The sequence below is a fragment of the Crinia signifera genome, chromosome 1 (genome assembly GCF_055691185.1).
Source record: "Crinia signifera chromosome 1, ASM5569118v1, whole genome shotgun sequence".
In the NCBI taxonomy this organism is placed as follows: Eukaryota; Metazoa; Chordata; class Amphibia; order Anura; family Myobatrachidae; genus Crinia; species Crinia signifera.
The window spans coordinates 61,309,988-61,334,818 of record NC_139217.1 but is presented as its reverse complement, the minus strand read 5'-3'; the positions used below and the strand labels follow the sequence as shown (position 1 = coordinate 61,334,818).

Below are 24,831 nucleotides of genomic sequence, written 5' to 3'. Positions count from 1 at the left end.
TTGCTAGGTTCAGTGACATTATCATCATTTCTGTCCCATTGTGACAGAATATTTTGCCTCCTACTTAAGCGTGAGTCAAAGTGGGAAAAACAGCTCATGCCGGCTGCTCCTGTAAAACTTAATTGGAAGCAATAAAAAATGTGGAAGAAACCCTGACCACACTAAGTGGGTCTGGGTACAGGTGCGCCTAGCTGGAGCTGTGTTTCCCTAGCTGCTGCTCTGTGACAGGATAGTTGGTCCTGTACTGGACAAGAAAAAAAATGGAAGGTGGTGAGCTGCGCTTGGTAAGTAAAGAAATTAAAAAATCCTGTAAATTAGGATAAAGTGAAAAATGATGGATTGGTTGATCTAGTACAAATGGAATTTATTATCTAAAATAGCATATAGCCACAATACAATACTAGTCTAAAAATGCAATACATATAAAATTATATATCTCACCAGACCCGACTGGGGAGTGTATATGGCCCGGAAAGTCCCATAAGTCCTGTACAGGGCTGAGATGGTAAACGTCCTGTATGGAGCCGAAGTGGTGTACCCAATTGGGACAGTAGGGAGGGAGGACCAAGTGTGTAGATGAGGAGTGGCTTGAGCTGACACGATTTGCCGACTCCCTCCGCTAGGTGTACTGAAGCGGGATGTGGCCCTCAACCTCTACCTTTCTGTAGGGATTTGTAATCCAAGTTAGGCCAATTGGGGGCTGTAGTACCAAGCTGTGATCTGTAGATGGCCCGAAAGGACCCACCGGTTCTGGTGGAATTTGTTTTGTGTTCCTGGTAAGGCAGATGGTGGGGAGGACTTGGTGATGGTAGTCAGGAGCGGCCCAGAATGGCACAAATAACCGTCTCCCTCCGCTAGATGTAGTAGAGCGGGATGTAGTCCTCGACCTCAACCTTGCTGCTGGAACTCGGTGGTCCAAATGGACATGAGATGGTAAATGGGTACACAATTCAGCACTTCCGGGTTCTTTAAAGGTACCAGTATTGGAACTCTGGATGGAGATAAAAGCCTGAGTCCTGACCGGTTTCGCTGCTCCAGGCAGCTTTGTCAGAGGATCCTCTGACAAAGCTGCCTGGAGCAGCGAAACCGGTCAGGACTCAGGCTTTTATCTCCATCCAGAATTCCAATACTGGTACCTTTAAAGAACCCGGAAGTGCTGAATTGTGTACCCATTTACCATCTCATGTCCATTTGGACCACCGAGTTCCAGCAGCAAGGTTGAGGTCGAGGACTACATCCCGCTCTACTACATCTAGCGGAGGGAGACGGTTATTTGTGCCATTCTGGGCCGCTCCTGACTACCATCACCAAGTCCTCCCCACCATCTGCCTTACCAGGAACACAAAACAAATTCCACCAGAACCGGTGGGTCCTTTCGGGCCATCTACAGATCACAGCTTGGTACTACAGCCCCCAATTGGCCTAACTTGGATTACAAATCCCTACAGAAAGGTAGAGGTTGAGGGCCACATCCCGCTTCAGTACACCTAGCGGAGGGAGTCGGCAAATCGTGTCAGCTCGAGCCACTCCTCATCTACACACTTGGTCCTCCCTCCCTACTGTCCCAATTGGGTACACCACTTCGGCTCCATACAGGACGTTTACCATCTCAGCCCTGTACAGGACTTATGGGACTTTCCGGGCCATATACACTCCCCAGTCGGGTCTGGTGAGATATATAATTTTATATGTATTGCATTTTTAGACTAGTATTGTATTGTGGCTATATGCTATTTTAGATAATAAATTCCATTTGTACTAGATCAACCAATCCATCATTTTTCACTTTATCCTAATTTACAGGATTTTTTAATTTCTTTACTTACCAAGCGCAGCTCACCACCTTCCATTTTTTTTCTTGTCCAGTACAGGACCAACTATCCTGTCACAGAGCAGCAGCTAGGGAAACACAGCTCCAGCTAGGTGCACCTGTACCCAGACCCACTTAGTGTGGTCAGGGTTTCTTCCACATTTTTTATTGCTTCCAATTAAGTTTTACAGGAGCAGCCGGCATGAGCTGTTTTTCCCACTTTGACTCACGCTTAAGTAGGAGGCAAAATATTCTGTCACAATGGGACAGAAATGATGATAATGTCACTGAACCTAGCAAGGATCTCAGGGACCAATTTAACCAACTAGAGGATCTTATGACAGCCGAACTAAGACACTGGCTGGATAGCTCGAATTTACAGAAATATATAGATCAAAAAATGATACCCAGGGGACTTAGGCTCACTAAACCATCAGTGTTTCAGAATGAGATAGCATTCCAGAAAGAATGGGACCAAACTCTGGACCAATGCTCCCTAACATTGATGGGGATAGTGGTCAGATATAGACAACAAAAAGCAGACGATCTGACCAAACAGATAGAACTGCTGAAAAAAACATTAGAACCCCAGAATAAACTGAAAGAATTCGAGGAAAGGGACAAGAACCTAATGAATAAATTAGTGGCATTTGAACAGTCCCTCCTAGATTCTAAATGTAAAAAATTCAGACGGGACATTGAGGACTACAAAGGAGGGGACATCAGGGCATATAGATCCCAAGCCAAGAACAGGAGGAGCATGAGGGACAATAATCACCCCCAAAACAGACACCCCTATAGACAAAGGGACCCACCACATAAGGGCCAATATGAAAAAATTAAGGACCTTCCAGTATACACACCCCCACATCTAAAAAATAGAACCAGCCATAAAGAAAACTACCCACCACGCCAATATAACTACGTCACCAACGAAACTAGCTATAAAGACGTCCTTACAGGCAATACACAACAAGGGGCGAGACCCAAAGAGAGACCAGCAAGAGACCAAGAGTCCTTAGCCAGCCACCAGAATGTTTTTTTAGAGGGGCGATATACCAAACAGAGAGTCCAGAACCCACTAGACCAGAGAATAGGAACCCCAAAAAGAAGACGAAGAAGCTCAGAGGGAAGAGAGGAGGAAAGAGGGAGATATACAAGAAATTAAAGAAAGAAAATAGAAAAGAACTTCTCAAAAGTGTAATAAATCTGTCCAATAAAAAGCTAAATGAAGGGGAGATTTCACTCCTCAGTAAGGGCCTCAAATTCGCCCCGACCGCTACCCCGAACATTTTTACTCTATTCGTAGAACTTAATAGATTCGTCCGAACTTTGTGTCGGCAACGATATTTTGAAAAAAATCCCAGACCCCAGATAGAACAACCATTAGAACATATCACCTTAGAACCAGAGGACCTTCCATACGTAGATATATTAAAGGAACTCGAACAGGAGAATTTTAGTGAAGAGAATGTTCAGAATACAGAATGTCCCCCCACTAATTTTAACATCAACCGTAAAGACTTTAAATTGAAGTCCGAATTCTTCCCCATAAGATCAAAAGGCCCAAATATAGAGAGCTTTTACAAGACCACCTTGTCTGACATCAAAACCATGTGTACCAAATCCAACAAAGCTAAAATCTATAGCTCTAACCTTACCAAACAAGAAAAGAAAGCTTTAAAAAATCTGGTAGAGGATAAGGGGATAATCATTAAAGAAGCAGACAAGGGGGGGAGTCTTGTTATACAGGACAAACAGGACTACATTTCCGAAGCCCTCAGGCAATTGGAAGATACCAAGTTTTACACCAAAATAAAAGGGGACCCCACGAACTTGTTTAAAACTAAACTATTCGAACTGTTAGATCAAGCAGTACTGGAGGGGACCATATCCAGGGACGAGTTCAAATTCCTTTTTTCTGAACACCCTGTGGTGCCTATCTACTATCACCTTCCCAAAGTACACAAATCACTTCTAGCACCCCCAGGGAGACCTATTATTTCGGGCATTAATTCTTTAACTTCAAACCTTTCTTTTTTTGTAGATTCTTTTCTTCAGCCTAGAGTCTCCACCCTCAGGTCACACATTAAGGATACTACATCCTTCCTTAAACTCATCAAAGAGATTACATGGAGAGATTCTTATAACTTCCTTACACTCGACGTCACAGGCCTGTATTCTAACATCCCACACGGCCTGGGACGTCGGGCTATAGAGAAACGTCTAGAAAAAGACGGTGACCTGGGGGTGGAGCTCAGGCAGTTTCTTCTTAACTGCATCACCTTCATTTTAGAACACAATTATTTTCTATTTCAAGACACTTATTATCTACAGGTGATGGGTACCGCCATGGGGACCAGGTTCGCGCCCAGCTATGCCAACCTATACATGGGGGAGGTCGAAGACCACCATGTGTGGGGCGGCAGCTGTGGCGCGAGCTTGGTCCTCTATGGACGGTACATAGATGATCTTTTTATGATTTGGGATGGGGATGCACAAACAGCACTCGATTTCGTTGGAACACTTAATAGTAATTCATATAATTTACAGTTCACCCACACCTTTCACCCCACAGAGATCTCCTTCCTGGATGTGGCCCTCTCCATAAAAGACAATAAAATTGTGACCAAAAATTATGTAAAAGAGGTGGGGAGTCAAGCTTATCTCCACTTTCGCAGTGGACACCACCTAACCTGGAAAAAAAGTATTCCAAAGGGACAGCTCATACGTATTAGGAGGAATTGTTCCTCGTTATCTGATTTTGAAACGCAAGCAGAGAAAATGATGTCCTCTTTCAGAAACAGAGGATACCCTGCTTCCTTGGTTCAAAAGGCATTTGAAGAGGTAGTAAATATGGACAGAGACACACTGCTCAGTCCGAAAAAGAAAAAAGATACACATCTAGATACCAATACGAACAGTATGAGAATGGCCTATATTAGTACATTCACAAGCTACCACACTGAGGTTAAAAACATTGTATGTAAAAATTATAACATATTACACCAAGACCCATTCCTAACAGGAACACTCCCCAAAAAACCCAAATTCATTTTTAAGAAGAACCGCTCTCTCAAAAGTATCCTGGCACCCAGCTTTCTACCCTCAATTGCCACCCCCTCACCCCTCACGACCTGGCTTCCCCCCCAACTAGCAGGATTTTATAGATGCGGGAGCTCTAGATGCATCACGTGCTCACATATTAAAAATGCTAAAACCACACAAATCATGGCGGATACGAAAATACACCCTATTAGAAACTTCATAAATTGTAATACATCGTATACAATTTATGTTCTGTCCTGTGAATGCGGACTCAAATATGTGGGCCGCACCACTAGGAAACTCCGCATCAGGTTCTTAGAGCACCGCCGCAATATAAAAAAGAGTCTAGTTTCACACAGTGTCTCTAGACATTTCTTTGAGAGACACAATGCCGATCCTCGAGGCTTGGAACTAATAGGAGTAGAACATATCAAAAACACCAACAGAGGGGGGGATAGGTTCAGCAGATTGTGCAAACAAGAGGTCTTTTGGATGCACCTGCTGAACTCTATCCACCCAGAAGGCCTCAACGAGATGGTGGAACTCAATTCGGTTATCTAGTATGTGTGTTCCAACCCCACTAATTATTTAACATCATTCTACCCATCCACTTGTATGTATAAATATACGCCAGCCTTTTGGGTACATTATGTGGTCTGTACCCATTACTGATTGAGAGAAATTATCACATATCCCCCAATTTCTTCTTGTCCATTTTCCTAAAAATTATAGACCTTCTTTATATATGTGATTCATATAATTATTTTTCAGCTTTTGATATATGTATATATTGATCCATGTACTGTACTATCTAATATATCCTCCCCCATCCTCTGTGTAACCACCAATTGTATGGCCTGGCATAAATAATATGTCTAAAGTGTACTCTAGCTTATATCCACTAGAGGTCAGACTCCCTATCTCTGTATTAATATAGGAACATAGGTATTCTAAAAAACCTCTTTGTCTTGAAATATAACATATAACACAGTATCAGATCATCTATATTGAATTAAATTTATTGTTATCACCACTGTATATTTATAACTCACTTGTACAATACAATTTGATTGTACAATGAGCCAGCATACGAAAATGAAGAAGTTCACGCCCATCTGAATGACGCTCACTCAGGATTATCCGCCCCCTAAATACATCGACATAGGGGAATGGGTCACAATACTGGTCCGCGCCTCCGGAAGTCCGGATGACGCGGGTAGTGATTCCAACTACAGGCCCTCCCCCCCTAGGTATCATCATCTCCCACAAGCCGCGTCACCGGAAGCCGGGTTGACGCGACCGCCGGAGGTTACCAGCAGTGCCTCTGTAAATATGTTCCCCCGCTGACCGCGTCACCGGAAGCCGGGTTGACGCGACCGCCGGAGGTTACCAGCAGTGCCTCTGTAAATATGTTCCCCCGCTGACCGCGTCACCGGAAGCCGGGTTGACGCGACCGCCGGAGGTTACCAGCAGTGCCTCTGTAAATATGTTCCCCCGCTGACCGCGTCATCGGAAGCCGGGTTGACGCGACCGCCGGAGGTTACCAGCAGTGCCTCTGTAAATATGTTCCCCCGCTGACCGCGTCACCGGAAGTCCGGATGACGCGGGGAAAAGTGGCTCCAACCATTGGATGCTATCGGCAGTGCATCTGTGAATATGCCCCCCTCCAATCTCCGCCCTTGAACCCCTCCCCCTGTTATCACCCACTAGAGGGGACACATGTATATGTCGCGCAACCGGAAGTCCGGATGACGCGACAGGGGATAATTACCCCAGCTCCCACAGCTAATGCACGAGTGGGGCTGAAGGCCCCGGAAATGAACCATATATTTCTCCAATCGGAATGCAGATCCGATAAGGTCATGTGAGTTGCCATGACCACCACATAAACACAATTAATGTCATAAGCTAACAAATACAATCCATGTGCATTATAGTGAAAAAATAAACACTGTCTAAACTGTCTATTTGATTAATCTATTTTATTATGAATGATTATGTAACTATTTGCCTCCTACTTCAGCACTATATTTATTTATAGAACAGATTGGTTGATCTAATTAATCCGGTCACATGACCCATGTAACAGGAAATAAATAGCCAGCCATTTTTCAAACCTGTTATCCTCTGACAAAGCTGCCTGGAGCAGCGAAACCGGTCAGGACTCAGGCTTTTATCTCCATCCAGAATTCCAATACTGGTACCTTTAAAGAACCCGGAAGTGCTGAATTGTGTACCCATTTACCATCTCATGTCCATTTGGACCACCGAGTTCCAGCAGCAAGGTTGAGGTCGAGGACTACATCCCGCTCTACTACATCTAGCGGAGGGAGACGGTTATTTGTGCCATTCTGGGCCGCTCCTGACTACCATCACCAAGTCCTCCCCACCATCTGCCTTACCAGGAACACAAAACAAATTCCACCAGAACCGGTGGGTCCTTTCGGGCCATCTACAGATCACAGCTTGGTACTACAGCCCCCAATTGGCCTAACTTGGATTACAAATCCCTACAGAAAGGTAGAGGTTGAGGGCCACATCCCGCTTCAGTACACCTAGCGGAGGGAGTCGGCAAATCGTGTCAGCTCGAGCCACTCCTCATCTACACACTTGGTCCTCCCTCCCTACTGTCCCAATTGGGTACACCACTTCGGCTCCATACAGGACGTTTACCATCTCAGCCCTGTACAGGACTTATGGGACTTTCCGGGCCATATACACTCCCCAGTCGGGTCTGGTGAGATATATAATTTTATATGTATTGCATTTTTAGACTAGTATTGTATTGTGGCTATATGCTATTTTAGATAATAAATTCCATTTGTACTAGATCAACCAATCCATCATTTTTCACTTTATCCTAATTTACAGGATTTTTTAATTTCTTTACTTACCAAGCGCAGCTCACCACCTTCCATTTTTTTTCTTGTCCAGTACAGGACCAACTATCCTGTCACAGAGCAGCAGCTAGGGAAACACAGCTCCAGCTAGGCGCACCTGTACCCAGACCCACTTAGTGTGGTCAGGGTTTCTTCCGCCTGACTGACTACGCTAACTATGTAAGCTCCGGCTAGCCACGAATGGGTGGGAACACTACGCTGATGCTGACAGGGACGCTGACTACACTGGCCGCGGGAACATTACGCTAATTCTGACAGGGACGCTACACTGACTACGTACTAAGATACAGAGCTAAAGTTGACTCCACACATGAAACTACTTTCAGCAGCTCCCGCAGTATACCGTCATCCATTCAGCCGACTCTCTGTGACATCTATTAACGAGGACTCCCCAGCGTTTACAGCACCAACTACGCTAGCCATTTATCGATAGAAAACATAAGTCTGGGTGAGTTAACCTGCATTGCACATTGTCTCTCCGAGTCCCCGGCAATTCAGCGTATCCATCTAAGCTGTTGTCGAAGACGGACGGTTCGCCCTCTGCACACCAAAAGATCAGCTGGTTGTCAACAGGCGACGACAGCTGGTGGAGGAGCTGGAGCTGTCTGCGGACAGGACGGAGCTCTCATACTACTATCGGCTATTTGTCATACAGTGACTTTGAATGTGTACTGAGCTGGACTAACATTATTTAAATCCAGGCTCAAGGAGAGCTTATTGGAAATACTAAATATCGGGACTATCAGCTGATTGTTAGAATTCACAAGTACATATATGCTTTTTTATATATAAAAATTATAATTTTTTATTATAAAGTCTGTACCAAAGGTATAGTTTTTATTTGTATGTATTAATAAATCAAAAACACTTTTTATCATTTCTAATTGTGTGGCGCTCTCTGCGTGTGTGTGTTTATTCACACACAACCTTTGTTTTTTCCAGTGTATGCATCCTGCAAACCATCCAATTTGCTAATTGGGAGCAGCCACTCATAATAATAATAATAATAATAATAATTTTTATAAATTCCCTATTTCCAAGGGTGAGTTCTTTTAGTGCTTGCGCCCGATTGGTTCTCTCTCAACCTAAGTTCTCTACGCTGACTACATAACTGCCGCCGTGAACCTACACAAGTACCGAGTCATTTTATCATCATTCTCCATTAAAGCCTCTCCACATCCTTCTCCATCCTCAGCACCTTGTATTACTAATTATATGTTCTGTAAATATTGAAATGTATCACTTGCTGGAACAGAGTTTGTCCCTGCGATTCCCCTCAGCACAGGATGGTATCAGGATCTCGTGTCAGAATACCGCTGGTGATATCCCAATGGCCAGAAATCGGACACCTTTTAGGTATGTTCGCTAACACCCCCCTCCCCCCACACCAACCCTTCCTGCCTGCATCCTAATCCTAACCATATCCCCCTCCCTATAGCCTAACCTTTCCTCTTTGTACCTTACCCTAACTTTTCACCTTAGTGCCTAACTCTCCATCTAAATGATCATATGGCTACATGCATTTAAAATACAGTTTCTCGTGGACACTTGTATGCAAACATGTAAAACCCAACACATGAACAAGCCCTGACACGTATCAGTGTCTTTTCTTCAACAAGTACAGTAGATCTTACTAACTGCTTTGGGGCTCATGTACATGTTGATGTAAGTCATTTTACGACGCACCTCTTAGATATAGCAGTACACGTCTGCACTTCTAGGTGTCTCTCTCCCAGACATGCTTTTTTAGAAGAAGGCAGGATTAGAGATGGGTCGTTCGAGAACGAACCGGATCTTTTGAACGGATCCCATTCGAAAACGAATGAGCCGTCAATCCCAAAAAGGTGATCCGTTTCAGTTTACAATGCATTTTCCTGATCTCAGTGCTGCCACCTGTGGCAGCTGAGATGTACTACCTCTGTAGACTGAGTACAGTGCTGTGACTACAAGTGATAGAAAGATTAGCTGCTGCTGCCAGGGATGGCCATCGGTGCAGATGCCATTGATGGCGATTCTGCACCCAGCCATCGATCAGTGTTTTTAATCGGTCATGTATATTCCCCTTTTTTTTTTTAAAGTGAGCCGAGGATTCGTCTAAAAGAGCTGTATCTTTTCGTTGAGAGATCTGTCGGATCCCGGCTCGGCTTAATGATCCGTTTTGGCCATCTCTAGGCAGGATGTCTCTATGATCTATATATATGTCTAGTGTCATTGACTCTCCAAAACATTGCCATCATCTCACACATGCACAAACACAGAAGGTAGAAGACTAGCATTCGAAGCCTTTGCTTCGAGTGGGCTTACTAGTTTAAAGATATCTTATCACAGGGCTGTCTCGGGTATTTCATAACAATTCAACATTAGTAAATTTGGGCAGATCACATATCCTATCAATATAGGGGGCACTCGATAATGTGCCTATGGGCAGCTTCACCCCTAAATTTGGTAGGAGCCATATAATGTAGCTTAATTTCTTCTGCTGGTTCTCCAGTTTTGTATAATTGTATAATATTTAATAATTTGTAAATTAAGTTAGTGCCCCCAAAAAAAGAGTTATCTTTTTTCTCTTAAAACTTATGGTTCTCCAGTTTTGCAAACCATCGATTGCTAAATGTTGAGATTTCGAAAATATAATAATAATTTGGGAGAGCAATGTTGACAGCGGCACTTTGTACAAATGTATCAGTGATTTTCCTGCGGTCTCGCCTCTGATTCTTATAAAACCACTGGGAAAAAACACCAAAAAAACTGTGGTTTGTGGAGACTGCTGTTTAGTAAATACATACTTGCCTACTTTTGAAAACTAGTTTCAGGGAGATTATAGCATACCTCCCAACCGCCCCGATAATCGCGGAATGTACCGGTTTTCGGGGACGTTCCCGTGTCCCTCCCTCCACCGGCAGTGTCCTGCAGCGGGGCGGGGACAGTTGGGAGTCCCCCGTTAGTTGCTGGCGAGCTGCACACAGCGTCTAACCCCCACATCCAGAGGGGCTGGTGGCTTGGCTAGAGGCTCATAGAGCCTCAGGGCCATGCCCCCACAGCGTAAAATGGGGGCGTGGCCTCACGGGACAATGCAATTGTAGACCATGCCCCCCCCTCATATCAAGCCACGCCCCCTAATTGCCACGCCTTTGGCGCGTGCAAGTGTCCCTCCTCGGACAAACTAGAAGTTGGGAGGTATGTTATAGTTGGTAGTAGAATTTTGTACAGTGCCCCATTGAGGGGGGGTGTCATGCTCCACTTAAAGGTAGGGATGGCCATCGTTGCCATTGCCATCAATGGTTGCCATCGATGGCAATTCGGCAACTGGCCATCGATAGTGCTTAACTATGCAATGGATGACCATCAATATTTTTACATATCGATGGTCATCCATTGTGTTTGATTGATTGGCCTCTGGGCCAATAAAAACATGGGGGCGGGGCTTTGCGGATGTTGGGAGGCAGAGCTATGCTCCGTGTCCCAGCACTTTGGGGGGAAAAAAACAGCATAACATCGTTTTGCTATTCCATCGATGGAGGGAAACCATCTGGTACTCCCCCATCGATGGCAAAAGTATTCGACATCGGCCATGAACCATCGATGATTTAGAATCATCGATGGTCGATGGCCATCCCTACTTAAAGGGCGTGTCTAGTTCAACATATGGAGAGATTGTGAAAAGAGATTGTGAAGGTGGCACCTAGAAGCGTGGGTGTGTACTGCTACATCTGAGAGGAATCTTTTAAAATGACTTATATACAAATTTAGATGAGCCCCAAAGCAGTTAGTAAGAGCTAATATACTTGATAAAGTGCTAGGAAATGGTGCTGATGATTCAATGTAAATGTATCTGTCTCTCATTCCTTTTTTCCCAACAAATGTAACAGTGTAATGTGGGCTAGGTGACATGAGGGAGATTGCTAGACTAATGATGGAGAGAGGGAGATTGCTGCAGAATGCAGGAGGGTAGGCAACTATGAGTAAATATCCTCCTAAAACGTAGAGAATACTCTGTAATATACTGGTTTGGCAGACTTGCAGAATTTCCTGGAGCCTCAGGCAGTGCGATGTCATCATGTAGACAATAGCATTGGGAAATACCAGCCTTGCAAAATCACAGCAAGGGGTTCTGCATGTATGTGTGCTCTCTCCCATAATTACAAACTCAATGCACAGGCATGTGGATGGGAGGAATAACAAGGCGTGCTTTAGGTACAGAGAGGCTGGAATTTTTAAGGGGAATGAATACTAATACACGCTGAGCAGGAAATGTGGCAGAGGAAGCAGTTCAACAAGGACCGCATGAACTCTGTCAGCACAACAATAACTAACATAAGAAGTGATACAGGGCAGCTCAGATTAAACATGGCAGAACCAGGAAATACTTCAGCACAAAGGTACCACTGACATAACTGCTGTTACTTATGTACAAGGATTTACTAAACCTAAAACAAATGATGCTTTATATAAACTGCTAACAACAGTCACCAAACTAGAATCTAGATATAATCATGTTTGCCGTTTAGGGGCTCTAAGATTTTTTAAAGTGTCTTTTATTTTGGGGGATTGTTAATGAAACAACTTTTTGCCTATGCACAGCACAGTAAAACAACTTGTGTTACTTTAGGGAACTTTGTGGCACTGACAATGGCTGATAACAGAAAGCAATAGCTTGCAGTGAATAATGCTAAGCCAAGGCAGAGAAGGATCACAGAGGCTGTACACCTCAGCGCTTAGCAAGTAAGTAAGAAAGCAGTTACCACTACATGCGACTTTCAGATATATACAGGCGGCTATGAGAACGTGACGTATAATGTGGGTGCATGAGGAGATGGTTCATGTTATTCTTTTTATATTTTGGAAGGAAAAAGCTAAGGGTGTTCCCCTCAGAACGCAGGCCTGGTGATGCCTGCTTGGGGGGGGGGGCGTCTGATGTCACATGACTGACTTTTATTACCAAAAGGGAGAAAAATCATTAGATGGTCAGCGATTACACACAGCTTAGCGATCAGGACTGAATCAGGCCCAGTATGACTTTGTGCGACGCACTGCTGTTTGAAGAAACTCAGGGAGCCCGAGGTGTGCTCCCACCACCACCAGTGCTGTGCCTAAACACGTGCAAAGGGGGCAGCCGTACGAACGTTTGGACCCTCTCCCAAAGGAGAAAGGCCCCATGGTTCCCCTAACCCCCCTCAACCATAAGGCCGAGGAAGGGAAAAAAGGGATCGGTGGGTCCTCTTCGCCGAAGCTCAGAGAGACCCGCTTTTCCTCCACCCCCGGAAGGGTTTTGGACGGTGGGTCCTCCGCACCCGGAGGTTTGGAGAGACCCGCTTAGGCTTCCCTCCGCCTTGCGGCTCGGGGTTGCCCTCGAGGGGACCGGGACTCTCCCCAAAAGGTGAAGAGTCCCAGCCACGTTTGGGGAACGGAAGGCCCGTTAGGGACAGCCGCACTACCCAAATCAAAAAAACGTGACAGAACTAACGAAAAACGTGAAGTGCCAAAAGTGCAAATCAAAGAAATAAATAAAAGAGGCCCTAGCCAGAAGGCCGGGGTGGGGGTGTAAAAAAATTGTCCTACCCCATCCAAAAGGACGAGGTAAGGACGTGTAGCCTAACCTAGAGGGAAGTGCGCAGTGTGTGTGCCATTCAGTGCATGGTGCTGGACATCACCAGTGCAAATCAGGCACCCCCGAGTTTCCCCGGGGGCACAGTGCAGCCTCGGGCTCCAGGCAGCCGACCCTTCAGCGTCCGACCAAGCTTTTCTCTGTCTCACCAGCAGGCATTTTCCAGCCCCCGGTATGGGAATGGGTACTCCACTGGGCTTTTCGAAAGACTCCCTTAGGGGCTGCACCCCCCTCGGAAGAGCAATCTACTCAGTCCCAGTGTTTCTCCGCTCCCAGGGTTAAGATACTAGGCTGAGCTTTTCGCTGTGCCCAGGCTGGTGGTTAGCCAACCTGGACCAATCTACTCGGTCTCAGCTTTTCTCCGCTCCCTGGGAATGGATACTAGACTGAGCCTTTCGCTGACTCATCCTTCGGGGGCTACGAACCCCGTCAAGAGAGTCAATCTACTAGGCCCAGTGTTTCTCCCCCCCTCTTACCAGTGGATTTACGGAAACAACACCTCCTACCAAAGGCAGAGGTGAAGATACTTAGTGAGACTTTTCACTGCTCCCGGGAAAAAACAGAGGGGTCCCACACCATCCGCCCATCAGAGCAGCTACTCAGTCCCACCTTTCTCTATTCTCTGCCAGAGGCCAGTCCATACCAACTGATAAGAACAGATACTACACTTGATCTTAGCCAAAAGGCCGAGAAGCGATGGACAGCAGTGCGACGCACTGCTGTCCAGTTTGCTGTATACAGTATATATGGAGGGACATTTTATTCCACAGCCTAATAGAGGTCCCTATAGAACAAGGATCTCCTCATTAAAGTAATGGCAGCTATTAAAGTTCATTTTGCACAATCACAGCACAAATACAGACACAGTAAATACATTACACACATTTATACACAGTATGCAGACATACACCATACCTCCCAACTTTCGTCCGGAGGAAATAGGGACACTCGCGCGGCTTTGCCGCGCGAGCGCCCAAAAAGGGGGCGGGGCGTATGCAAATGAGGGCGCGGCTTATGCTAATTAGCCGCGACCTCATTTTCATACGAGAATAGACGCTGTGCGCATGCGCACAGCGTCTATTCTACTCGATTGGGGGGTCTCCCAACTGCCACCCCCCGCAGCGGGACAATGCCTGCCGCGGGTGGGACGTCGGGACAGGACCCGAAAATCGGGACTGTCCCGACGGAATCGTGACAGTTGGGAGGTATGCATACACACGTGAATATAACATACCTTACACACACACATCTACACACACCTACACACACACACACACACCCTAGAGTTTTGAAATGAGGAAGTGAAACTGATTCAGTTTATTTGTATTAAGGAAGCAAATCAATTTTTTGGGTAATCGCCAGATATTTCCCTATCTTGGGGGTGGAGCCTAATGACGAGACAGTGTGGAAACCCCCCCCAGCTTAGCCACCCAAGTCATCTGCTGTGTTTCCTCTCTGTGCTTCTCTTGGAGAGTAGACAAAGACAGGTAGATCAGTATAATTCTGCATAGCGCGTATGCTGTAGCTCAGGAAAGGAAACCATTCATTTTATAGCATACAAACATATAATTTTACTCAACTAAACTGATTATGCTTATAAAGGATGAATTACTGATCCCTGTATTTAAATACTTATTTGGACTTATCTCTGGGTATACAACATATACTATACGAGTATAACAGCTGTATTCACCATACATACAGTGCATCCAGAAAGTATTCACAGCGCTTCACTTTTTCCACATTTTGTTATGTAAAAGCTTTATTGCAGAGTTGCCGACTTTATCAGTCTCCTCTCCGGGAGAAGCCTGGAGAGGAGACTTCCAGCTGCAGTTCTGGGGGCGGGGCTCAAGCGTGACATCATTAAGCCCCACCCCCATGATGGAAAATAACCCAATTCACGGATCTCCGTGGAGGGGGTGGGGCTAATATGACGCGATTGTGGTAATTTTTAGCTCCGCCCCCTCCTCTGAGAGACCCGCAGATTGCTGCGTTTAAATCAGGACAGGGGGAAAACACTGCAATCAGCGGGTGGCGTGGGGGTCTCCCAGAATCCGGGAGGGTTGCAAATTTTCGGGATCCTCCCTCCCATTCCGGGAGGGTAGGCAACCCTGCCTTATTGCAAAATGAAATCAATAAATGTTTCCCTCAAAATTCCACACACAGTACCCCATTATGAGGTGAAAAAAAGTTTTTTGAAGCTTTTTGCAAAGTTATTAAATTATATAACTAAGAAATCACAGGAACATAAGTATTCACAGCCTTTGGAAATTGAGCTGTTTCCACTGATCATCCTTGAGTTGTTCCTAAAGCTTAAATGGACTCTTTGGCGTGAATGCCAGGTGTCTTGTTCGGAGGAAACCAGGCACCGCTCATCACCAGGCCAATGCCAGCCCTACAGTGGAGCATGGTGGTGGCATCATGCTGTGGGGATGTTTTCAGTGGCAGGAACTGGGAGACTAGTCAGGATAGAGGGAAAGATGAATTCAGCAATGTACAGAGACATCCTGGATAAAAACCGGCTCCAGAGCGCTCCTGACCTCAGACTGGGGCAACAGTTCATCTTTCAGCAGGACAATGACTCTACACACACAGCCAAGATATCAAAGGAGTGGCTTCAGGACAACTCTGTGACTGTCCTTGAGCGTCCCAGCCAGAGCCCAGACTTAAATCTGATTGAACATCTCTGGAGAAATCTGAAAATGGCTGTGCACCGACGCTTTCCATCCAACCTGATGGACCTTGGGTCTTATTCTGGTTCACTCTCAGAGTGGTTTTGTCCATTTGAGAAGGAATTTGCCGTTGCGAGTGAACCAGAATAAGGCCCCATGTAAGGTGCTGCAAAGAGGCAAAACTACCCAAAGATAGATTTGAATATGATAGGTTTCATATTCAAAAAGACTTGAGTCTTTAAGTGCTGACAAAGGTGCACCAACAAAAGTATTGAGCAAAGGCTGTGAATACTTATGTACATGTGATTTCTTAATTTTTTTATTTTTTATAAATTTGCAAAAATCTCTCAAAAACATTTTTCATGTTGTCATTATGGGGAATTGTGTGTAGAATTTTACGGGAACAAATTAATCTATTCCTTTTAGAAATATGGCTGTTACATAACAAAATGCGGAAAAAGTGAAGCGCTGTGAATACTATCCGGATGCACTGTAGTGGCATAGTGGCAGCTATTCAGATGGGGTTGGAGGTGCTGTGTGTGTCGCAGAGTACTGAATAGGAAGCAGGATGGCAGCAGACTGTCAGTGATTGACAGTCATGCTTTGGGCGCGGTGCCTTGCTACACTTGACACATTATTTTATTCTCCCTTCATGACCTAGTGGATGGTAGGGCATGAAGTACTGCCTGTGGTTATATGTCGGTTCCAAAAACAGTCAAAAACCCCATGTTGACCCTTTGACTGTCGATCTTGCCCATGTCGACCTTTTGACTGTCAACCTTGCCCATGTTGACCTAATGCTTGTGTCGAAGTAATGCCATGTCGACATATGTCGACCTAGCCCCATGTCGACCTAATGATGTTGACCTAATGCTTGTCGACCATCTTGCTGTAGACCTAAGGACCGTATCCCGTGTGAGATGAGCAGTGTGGTGATAAGATAGCCTGACCCTGGTGTTCACCATTTTTTGACAAGCTTTTAACTGCATCAGCCCCTTCATGTGCAGCTTTGCTACTGGCTCACAGCAGTGCTTTGCGTGGTTTAACCCTTTCAGGTCCAATGTCTAGTCAGGCTCAACAGCCCTAGCGCTAGTAGCAGATCCAAAGGTGAGCCACTTTAAAATAAGAACATTAACATAATTCAACATTCGATGCAGACCATTTTGAATTAAAAAAAAAAAATAATAATAAATTACAATTAATTTAAACATTTAAACCAGACTATTTGAATTGCAAAAAAAAAATATTGGACGGCAAAGGGTTAAACAATGGCCAAAATGTCCAGGCAGAGCCGTGTGTTATACATTTGTTACATTTTTCAAGTGATATACTGTAAAATAGTAATTTATGCCATTTTCTAAACAGGTATCAAGACTTGATCCAATCAGCACCATGACTTATCCCATGACTTCCAGCAAAGGATTCTGTCTGCTCTTCCTTACGATACAGGTTTTGGTACCCAGAAACTCTGGTGAAGACTGTATTGCTTCTAAGGGGCAACCAGACATCAATTCCCTCCTTATCACAGAGCTGGATTTACGTCATTGCAATATAAGTAGCCTCCGATCAATCGATTTTCAATCATACCCCAACCTCCAGATGGTGGATCTATCTCATAACTTTCTGGAAGAGCTAAGTTTCTCCATGTTCCAGTATAACACTGGTCTACAGCACCTGGACCTCTCACATAATACACTGCGAATGCTCACTTGCAGCTCCCTGCAATTTATCAAAAACATCACCCGGTTAAATCTGTCCTACAATGACTTTGAGACCATGTATCTCTGCAAGGAATTTATCTCATTGACCAAACTGGAGCATCTTGGTCTGAGTGCTGCAAGTATAAGGAGATATGACTTCATGAATATTGCACACAAGGAATTTAATAGTGTATTTTTAGGGCTCGAACAACTACGGGAATATGAATCTGGTAGCCTCCAGCTCCTGCGAACGGAAAAGCTGCATGTTATTTCACCCCAGAGTTTCACAGAATCCAATATTCTACTCTTTGAAGACTTAAATGTCTCCTCAGCCATGGAAATCTCTCAGATCATATGTGGAGATAATTGTGATAATGCCATAGAACGATTATCTATGGCAGTAAGGAAATCTCGGATATCAACGCTTATTCTCAGCAACTTCACCATGCCGTGGAATAAAGTGAGTGAAATTCTGAAGGCTGCTTGGTGGTCCTCAGTCACACATCTGTCCATTTATAAGCTCACACTCATAGAAGAATTCACATATGAACACTTTGACTTCTCAGAGGGTTCCCTCAAGTCTTTGAGCTTTGAAAATCTTATTCCCCATGTGTTTATTTTTAGCGGTACACATCCTCTAGTCATGTTTTCCAAAATGTCTGTTGAGAATTTTACTATGTCTGATGCGGATATCACACATTTCTTCTGTCCTCCGCTCCCAAGTATTTTCAAATTCCTAACTTTGACCAATAACAGAATTGCCGACGGGATATTTCAGAAATGTGAAAATCTAGCAAGTCTTCAGTTTCTCAATTTAGGGAATAACAAATTAGAGAAGCTGACAAACGTAAGTTTGATGACTTCTACAATGCCATCTTTAAAGCATATAGATGTCAGTCGCAATGGATTGACCTATATAGAAAATGAGTTTTGTGATTGGTCGGAAAGCCTGACCATCCTAAACTTATCCAGAAACAAGATCACCGATTCCATCTTTGACTGTTTACCAACCAAACTGGAAATACTGGATCTTTCCAGCAACCAATTAAAAAGTGTCTCTCAAAAAGTCAAATATCTCAAATATTTAAAGGAACTTTATTTGTCATCAAACCAACTAACCGATATACCTGATTGCAGCCACATGAATAAGTTGATATACCTAAATATTGATGATAATTTAATACATTCTCCATCAGATGACCTACTCTACAGCTGCCATCATGTTGCGAGATTAAGCAGTCTAAACATTCGATTTTGGTGCAGCTGTGACTCAAGGGCATTTATCAAGACAGCAGGCATCCTGAAAGATAGTCTGGTGGGGTGGCCTGAGTCCTACAGGTGTGAGTTTCCAGAATATCTTAAAAGCGTTATGCTTAAGGATTTTCATCCTTCTGAAACGTCCTGCAACGTATACATTTTAATAGGTATCATTATTGGTATCGTGGTGGTTTTGCTACTTCTGATGTGTTTTTTGTGTAAATATTTTGACCTCCCTTGGTACATAAGGATGATTTTCCAGTGGTTTAGAAGCAAATACAGGGTAAGGAACGTAACGGGGGAAGACCTACAGGGCAAACGTTTTCATGCCTTCATCTCCTACAGCCAAGAAGACTGTGATTGGGTGAAAAACCATTTGATCCCAAACCTTGAGAAAGGTGATAGCTCACTAAGAATTTGCCACCACGAAAGGAATTTTATTCCGGGTAAATCGATTGTGGAAAATATAATCTACTGCATCGAGAGAAGCTTCAAGTCTATATTTGTGCTCTCTCCAAACTTCATTCAAAGTGAATGGTGCCACTATGAGCTGTATTTTGCACAGCACTCGTTATTTGGCAAGAACTCAGACAATTTGATCCTTATTTTATTAGATCCAATACCCCAGTATCTAATTCCCAACAAATACAGAAAGCTAAAGGCCATAATGAAACACAGGACATACATGGAGTGGCCAAAGGAGAAGAGCAAGCATTTTATGTTTTGGACTAATCTAAGGGAAATAATAAATATAGACATTCCCATGGAGGATGAGGAAATATGTGTTTACAATCCAGAATTCCCAGATGGCACATAACTGGGCAGCCACAGACAAACTGGTAGTCATCATAGGTCTTCGATGGAGTAGGGAATTATGACTTGCAGGGAATCAGAGAAGACGTGTCTTTGGAAACTTCCTGGTCAAAACAGATACTCTGTCCAGATCTACGTTCTACTTCCAAATATAAGATCTTATAAGATGCTCATCGGTGCCGAGCCAGCCACCACATGCGACATACGTGGCAACCTTCCAACCTGTCTACTTATTTCATGTGTTGACCTAAGTTCTGTCGACCTTAGTGGTCAACCTAATGTATGTAACCTTCATACTGTTGACTCTATGACCCATACCCCTTGTAACAAGGATGTAATTGACTTTAATGTTGTCCAAAGATGCAGACTGGCAAACAAAGGACACTCCTATGTGAAAGAGATACAGATGGGTATAGTGTATCTTGCTTTACATAAACAAATGCAATTTAATTTAAGGATTTTGGACTAGTGCCTGGCATTTACCTCCAGGGCAGATTCAGGGTAACTACTTTCAGTCTCAGGGCCACATGTATCAAGCTTCAAAAACTGATAAAATGGAGAGTGATAAACAGCCAGCCAATCAGCTACTACCTGTCATGGTACAGGCTGGGTTTGAAAAATGACCATTAGGAGCTGATTGCCTGGTTGTTTATCACTCTCCACTTTATCACTTTATGAAGCTCGATACACCTGGCCCTCAATGATAACAGCCTGTGCAAGAGAAAGGCTGCTGGGAAGTTCAGAAACTATTATAAACTAGTAAGCCCGCTGGAAGCAAAAGCTTCGAAAGCTAGTCTGCTACCTTCTTTGTGAATATGTGAGAAAGAGATGTAGTTTCACTGTCTGCCAGCAGAGACTCAACAACACTAGACATACAGATGTAGCGGCACTCAGCCAGCTCAGGGAATCGCCATGGGAGGCGGCGGAAGGAAGGCGGGCTCTGTCAGAAGGGGGCGCTGGTGCGTCTCGTGCACATGTGCCCCCTTCTGGCAAAAGGCGGCAATTGGCAATGAGAGCTGCTCCATCTGTATATATAGATGATATAGCCAACACTCACATCATGGCTTCTCTCCACAAGAACATGGTATATTCCATATAAAGACTCTGCAGCATCATCAGACTTTGAACTACATACAATGATGAAAACTCAACGTTTATCCTTCCTTGTACTGTTCTGTTCATCTGCTTATGTTGTTATGTAAAAAGTTGAATTGATTTTGTTAATTATACAATAAACACATGTTTTTTAGAATACGGCTGCATTATGTACATTAGTATATACTAAATAGATAGAATTAAAAATATATCTTCTTTTAACTGTGATTTTCATGGACTAAATGAACAAAAAGTGACCCCTAGTGGTGTTAAAGAAAAATACTGGGAGTACTTAATATGAGAGAAATCACGGATCTCAGCGCAGTATCTTCTATTTTTTAAACCAGAATCAGGCCCATTGTGAAAAGTCATCAAATATGGAGGTGATATGTTTGTAGCTAGCTACCTGTCGCTGAAATTATGGGATTATTAAATAGGGCATGTCCTTTTTAAACAACATAACTGTGGGTGGGAAGGCCCAAGGACAATTCCATCTTGCACCTCTTTTTTTTGCCATTATCTGCAGTGCCACTCCTAGATGGGCCACGTGTTAGTGTCACCCACTTGCGCCGCTTAGCTTACCATCCAGCTACCTCGGTGCAACCTTTTAGCCTAAAACCAATATTGCGAGCTGTGAGGTATACAAAATAGTCTGGAAATGAGTGGAAATAAATTTTATTGAGGTTATTAATATTGTAGGAACAAAAAAAATCAAATTATGTTATTTTAGCTGTTTTATGGAGTTTTAAAAAAAAATATAGATCCAGAAGCCTTAAATTTGGTTTTGGCAAAACCAGTCCAGATCCAAAACCACAACACAAAACCTTGAAAAGTGTTCGGTGAAAAAAGTTGAGACAACTCACATGACCCTTTTAATTCCAACCAGGTTCTTCGTCCAGGAGAGACGCCGGAATGTTGCCCAGCCCAGGGCTTGACACTCCAGGGCTCTTGAATCCAGGAGTGTGTTTCTGCTCTTTTATTTACCAAGAAAGGGATGGAGATTTTTTTTGCATAATAGGTTAATTACAATATTAAGACCATGCAGTGGATAAGGAAGGGCATTTTGTTCTGTTATGTATTCAGGTGGGTGGGTAGAAATGGTACTTGTGTAGTTTCATGGTGACTGGCTACGCTACGTTGTCAGCGTAGCCGGCGCCGTGAAACTACAGGAGGCAGCACTGGGAGCAGGGTGGTGGGTGTTGTGGTTTATACTTACCCTCCTCCTGGTGGTGATCCCCGATCACTCCACGTGGTAGCGACGCTGACTCCACAGCAGCAGCATTCAGTCCCCCTCCTCCGGCATTCGCGACGGACGCTGTACATAGTGCCGCTGGCGGCACATCACATGGTTTCCCTGCTCCCCCAGTGGCACTACGCTAATTGCGTACAGCCTCCGCTGCGAATGCCAGAGGAGGCGGACTGATCGCTGCCGCCGGGGAGTGACGGTGGGATTCAGCGGGGATGCGGTGCTTGTGTATGACAGCCTGGAGTCAGCGGAGATCGACGGAGGAGGGTAAGTATAGACCTGCCATTTCACCCCCACTACCCCTACTATCCACGTCATATCCCCACTATCCACATCATACCCCCAGTATCCACGTCGGCGTGAAGTTGACTTTATAAAATGTGGCGAGTGCAGAGTGGCGAGCCCTGCGAGGGGACGCATATCCATATACCCTCATGGGGCTCGCTGCGCTCGCCACGCTTCATGCAACTTTATAGCATCAACTCCACGCCGACGTGGATACTGGGGGTATGACGTGGACACTGGGGGTATGACGTGGATAGTGGGGATATTAAGCATTGTGTATTTTCAGGGCTGCAGAGCCATTTACGTAGTTTACGTAGCCAGCATAGTGCTGTATTGGTATTCTCAATACACCACTACGTAACGGAATGTAGACTCCTCTCTTGATCAGCGCCTGGGATCAGAATTGGACTGGACCACAGCGGTACAGGGGTCACACCACCTGGGGGCCCACACACTCCTGTAGGGACCAGATTCCGGACTGTGTACTTGATTTTATACATTATACATATATTACATTATACTTCTACAATGCATTATTTTGGTAAATTATCATGCATGGGTGGAATCTCTATTGATTAGCCAAGCCTCTGTGTTGGCTGGCCAAACCCCCTCTGGAGACTGACCACACCCCTAAGCATTCCCCCACTCTACATTCCCCCATTGGGCCCTACCTCTACATTCCCTCATTGGGTCCTTTATGCCACAGTCTGACACTGCCAGGGATGTGGTAATAAGTAGGGCAGGGTCTTAGCTAATGTTACAAAGGCTTATTATGCAAAGTTATAAATCCAATTTATGCCTATAGAGAGGAAAGTCACACAGCAACTTCTGCTGTGCTACAGTTAGTTACACACATACTGTATTACAAAACATACACAGCACAACAAGTCCAGAACGCACAGCACATCACCGCTCTATTTTTGGTTATTCGTGGCTTTCGTAACTCACAAACACCCAATGCGCAATTTAGACATCGGGGAAGAAGAAGCCGCTGTGGTTATTCAGTTCATAACTAGAATACAGCCCCAGAACCAGATGATTTATAAAGCCACACAATAAGATTTAGAATTCCTATGTCCTGCCATTCCAGAGGTTTAATGAGGCCTATACATTACTATTGTGAAAAGATTAAAGAGGAACATTCTTCACCTTCTCACATCCCACCATATTCACTTATGGTAGACATTCTCTTGTACGGGTAAAGCCGTGGGCACTAAATAGTTAAATTTTCCTAGCAAGGGTAACCAAAATCGTAATGTGTGTACACTGAGGATAATAGCGATGTGCAGCCCCGCAGCGTCGCTATCGCCTGGCCAAATAAACTGTGTATGTAAAGCAATTTTGACTAAGCCGCACACACAGTGCATTTGGCCTATGGATAATTTGGCCAAGTCAAAATCGCCCATGGGCTTAGCCAAAATCTTTTTAGTCAAAATTGCTTTGTCTCTCTGCCATGAGTACAAAAAAATAAGGATCAAATATGGTTTGAGGCAGGGCTTAAAGTGGTCATGCAGAGGTGGGGGAACTCATATCTCTATGCCTCCTAATTAACCCCCCTCCTCTCCCCCCATTTGGCAGAGACAGGGCCAGTGGTAGGGTTTTTGGCACCCCCCTGCAATCTAGAATGCTTTACTGTGAGAATTACTGTCCAGGGCCAATGTGGAAGTTAAAATGTTCAACCTCACCATTAGAGGTGGTGGAACTCAGTTCCACCCCGTTCCCCCTCACTTTAACCCCTGGTTTGAGGTAACATGTTTAAAAAAGGGGCAGACTAGATGGGCCAAGTGGTTCTTATCTGCCGTCAAATTCTATGTTTCTATGTTTCTATTAAATCTTTGATCATTAAACAGATATACATTTTTTGAACTAATCAAATAATCTTAAATTGTCAAGGACTGTCACTCAGACAGTGATCACATATATTATAAATGTGTGGCGAACCGCGAATATTCTATATTGAAATCTTTTTATAAAGATTGTACATAGGCTAATAGTGTGTACAGAATTCTATGAGAAAAATCAGTATTTTGTATCTAAAGATTTTTCTTTTTTCTCTAGTGTTTCTCCACTAGATGGCACCATAGTCATCATTATAAGCTGAAATTATATACCATTCTTTTGGAGAGAAAAGGATACAAAATACTGTTTGTATAAATACTATATGTAATACATTACATGATTAGTTCAAAAAACGTATTATCTGTTGAATGTTCAAAGATGTAATGTATTCATAAGTATCATTCGATTTATATGTTTGTATGTGTCCTGTGTATGTCATATATGTGTTTCTGCAATTATCTAATTATTAAATGTTTTAAAAATGAATAATTAAACGTTAAGTTTTATAAAGTGTGCCCCCCAAAAAAGAGAGTGCTTCTCTTTCCTCTACTGCATACTAAT

At 44.1% G+C, this 24,831-nt stretch overlaps 1 protein-coding gene and 1 pseudogene across 2 annotated transcripts; one reads left to right on the top strand and one right to left on the bottom strand.

Moving 5' to 3' along the window:
- The first annotated feature begins 11,946 nt into the window (after positions 1-11,946).
- LOC146031514 (toll-like receptor 6) lies at positions 11,947-21,057 on the top strand. 2 transcript variants are annotated; one of them, XM_083158448.1, is made up of 3 exons: positions 11,947-12,137; positions 12,368-12,480; positions 17,401-21,057. In XM_083158448.1, exon 3 carries the CDS (start codon positions 17,428-17,430, stop codon positions 19,807-19,809), a length of 2,382 nt encoding a protein of 793 aa, XP_083014574.1. In that variant the 5' UTR covers positions 11,947-12,137; positions 12,368-12,480; positions 17,401-17,427; the 3' UTR covers positions 19,810-21,057. The 2 variants fall into 2 exon arrangements, with proteins under 2 accessions (XP_083014574.1, XP_083014579.1); XM_083158453.1 differs by lacking the exon at positions 12,368-12,480.
- LOC146045044 (U2 spliceosomal RNA) lies at positions 13,926-14,061 on the bottom strand (annotated as a pseudogene).
- Positions 21,058-24,831: the final 3,774 nt, after the last annotated feature.

Bases quoted from the DNA above. Each gene is read 5' to 3' on its own strand.
- LOC146031514 (XM_083158453.1), top strand. From the start codon at position 17,428: ATGACTTATCCCATGACTTCCAGCAAAGGATTCTGTCTGCTCTTCCTT.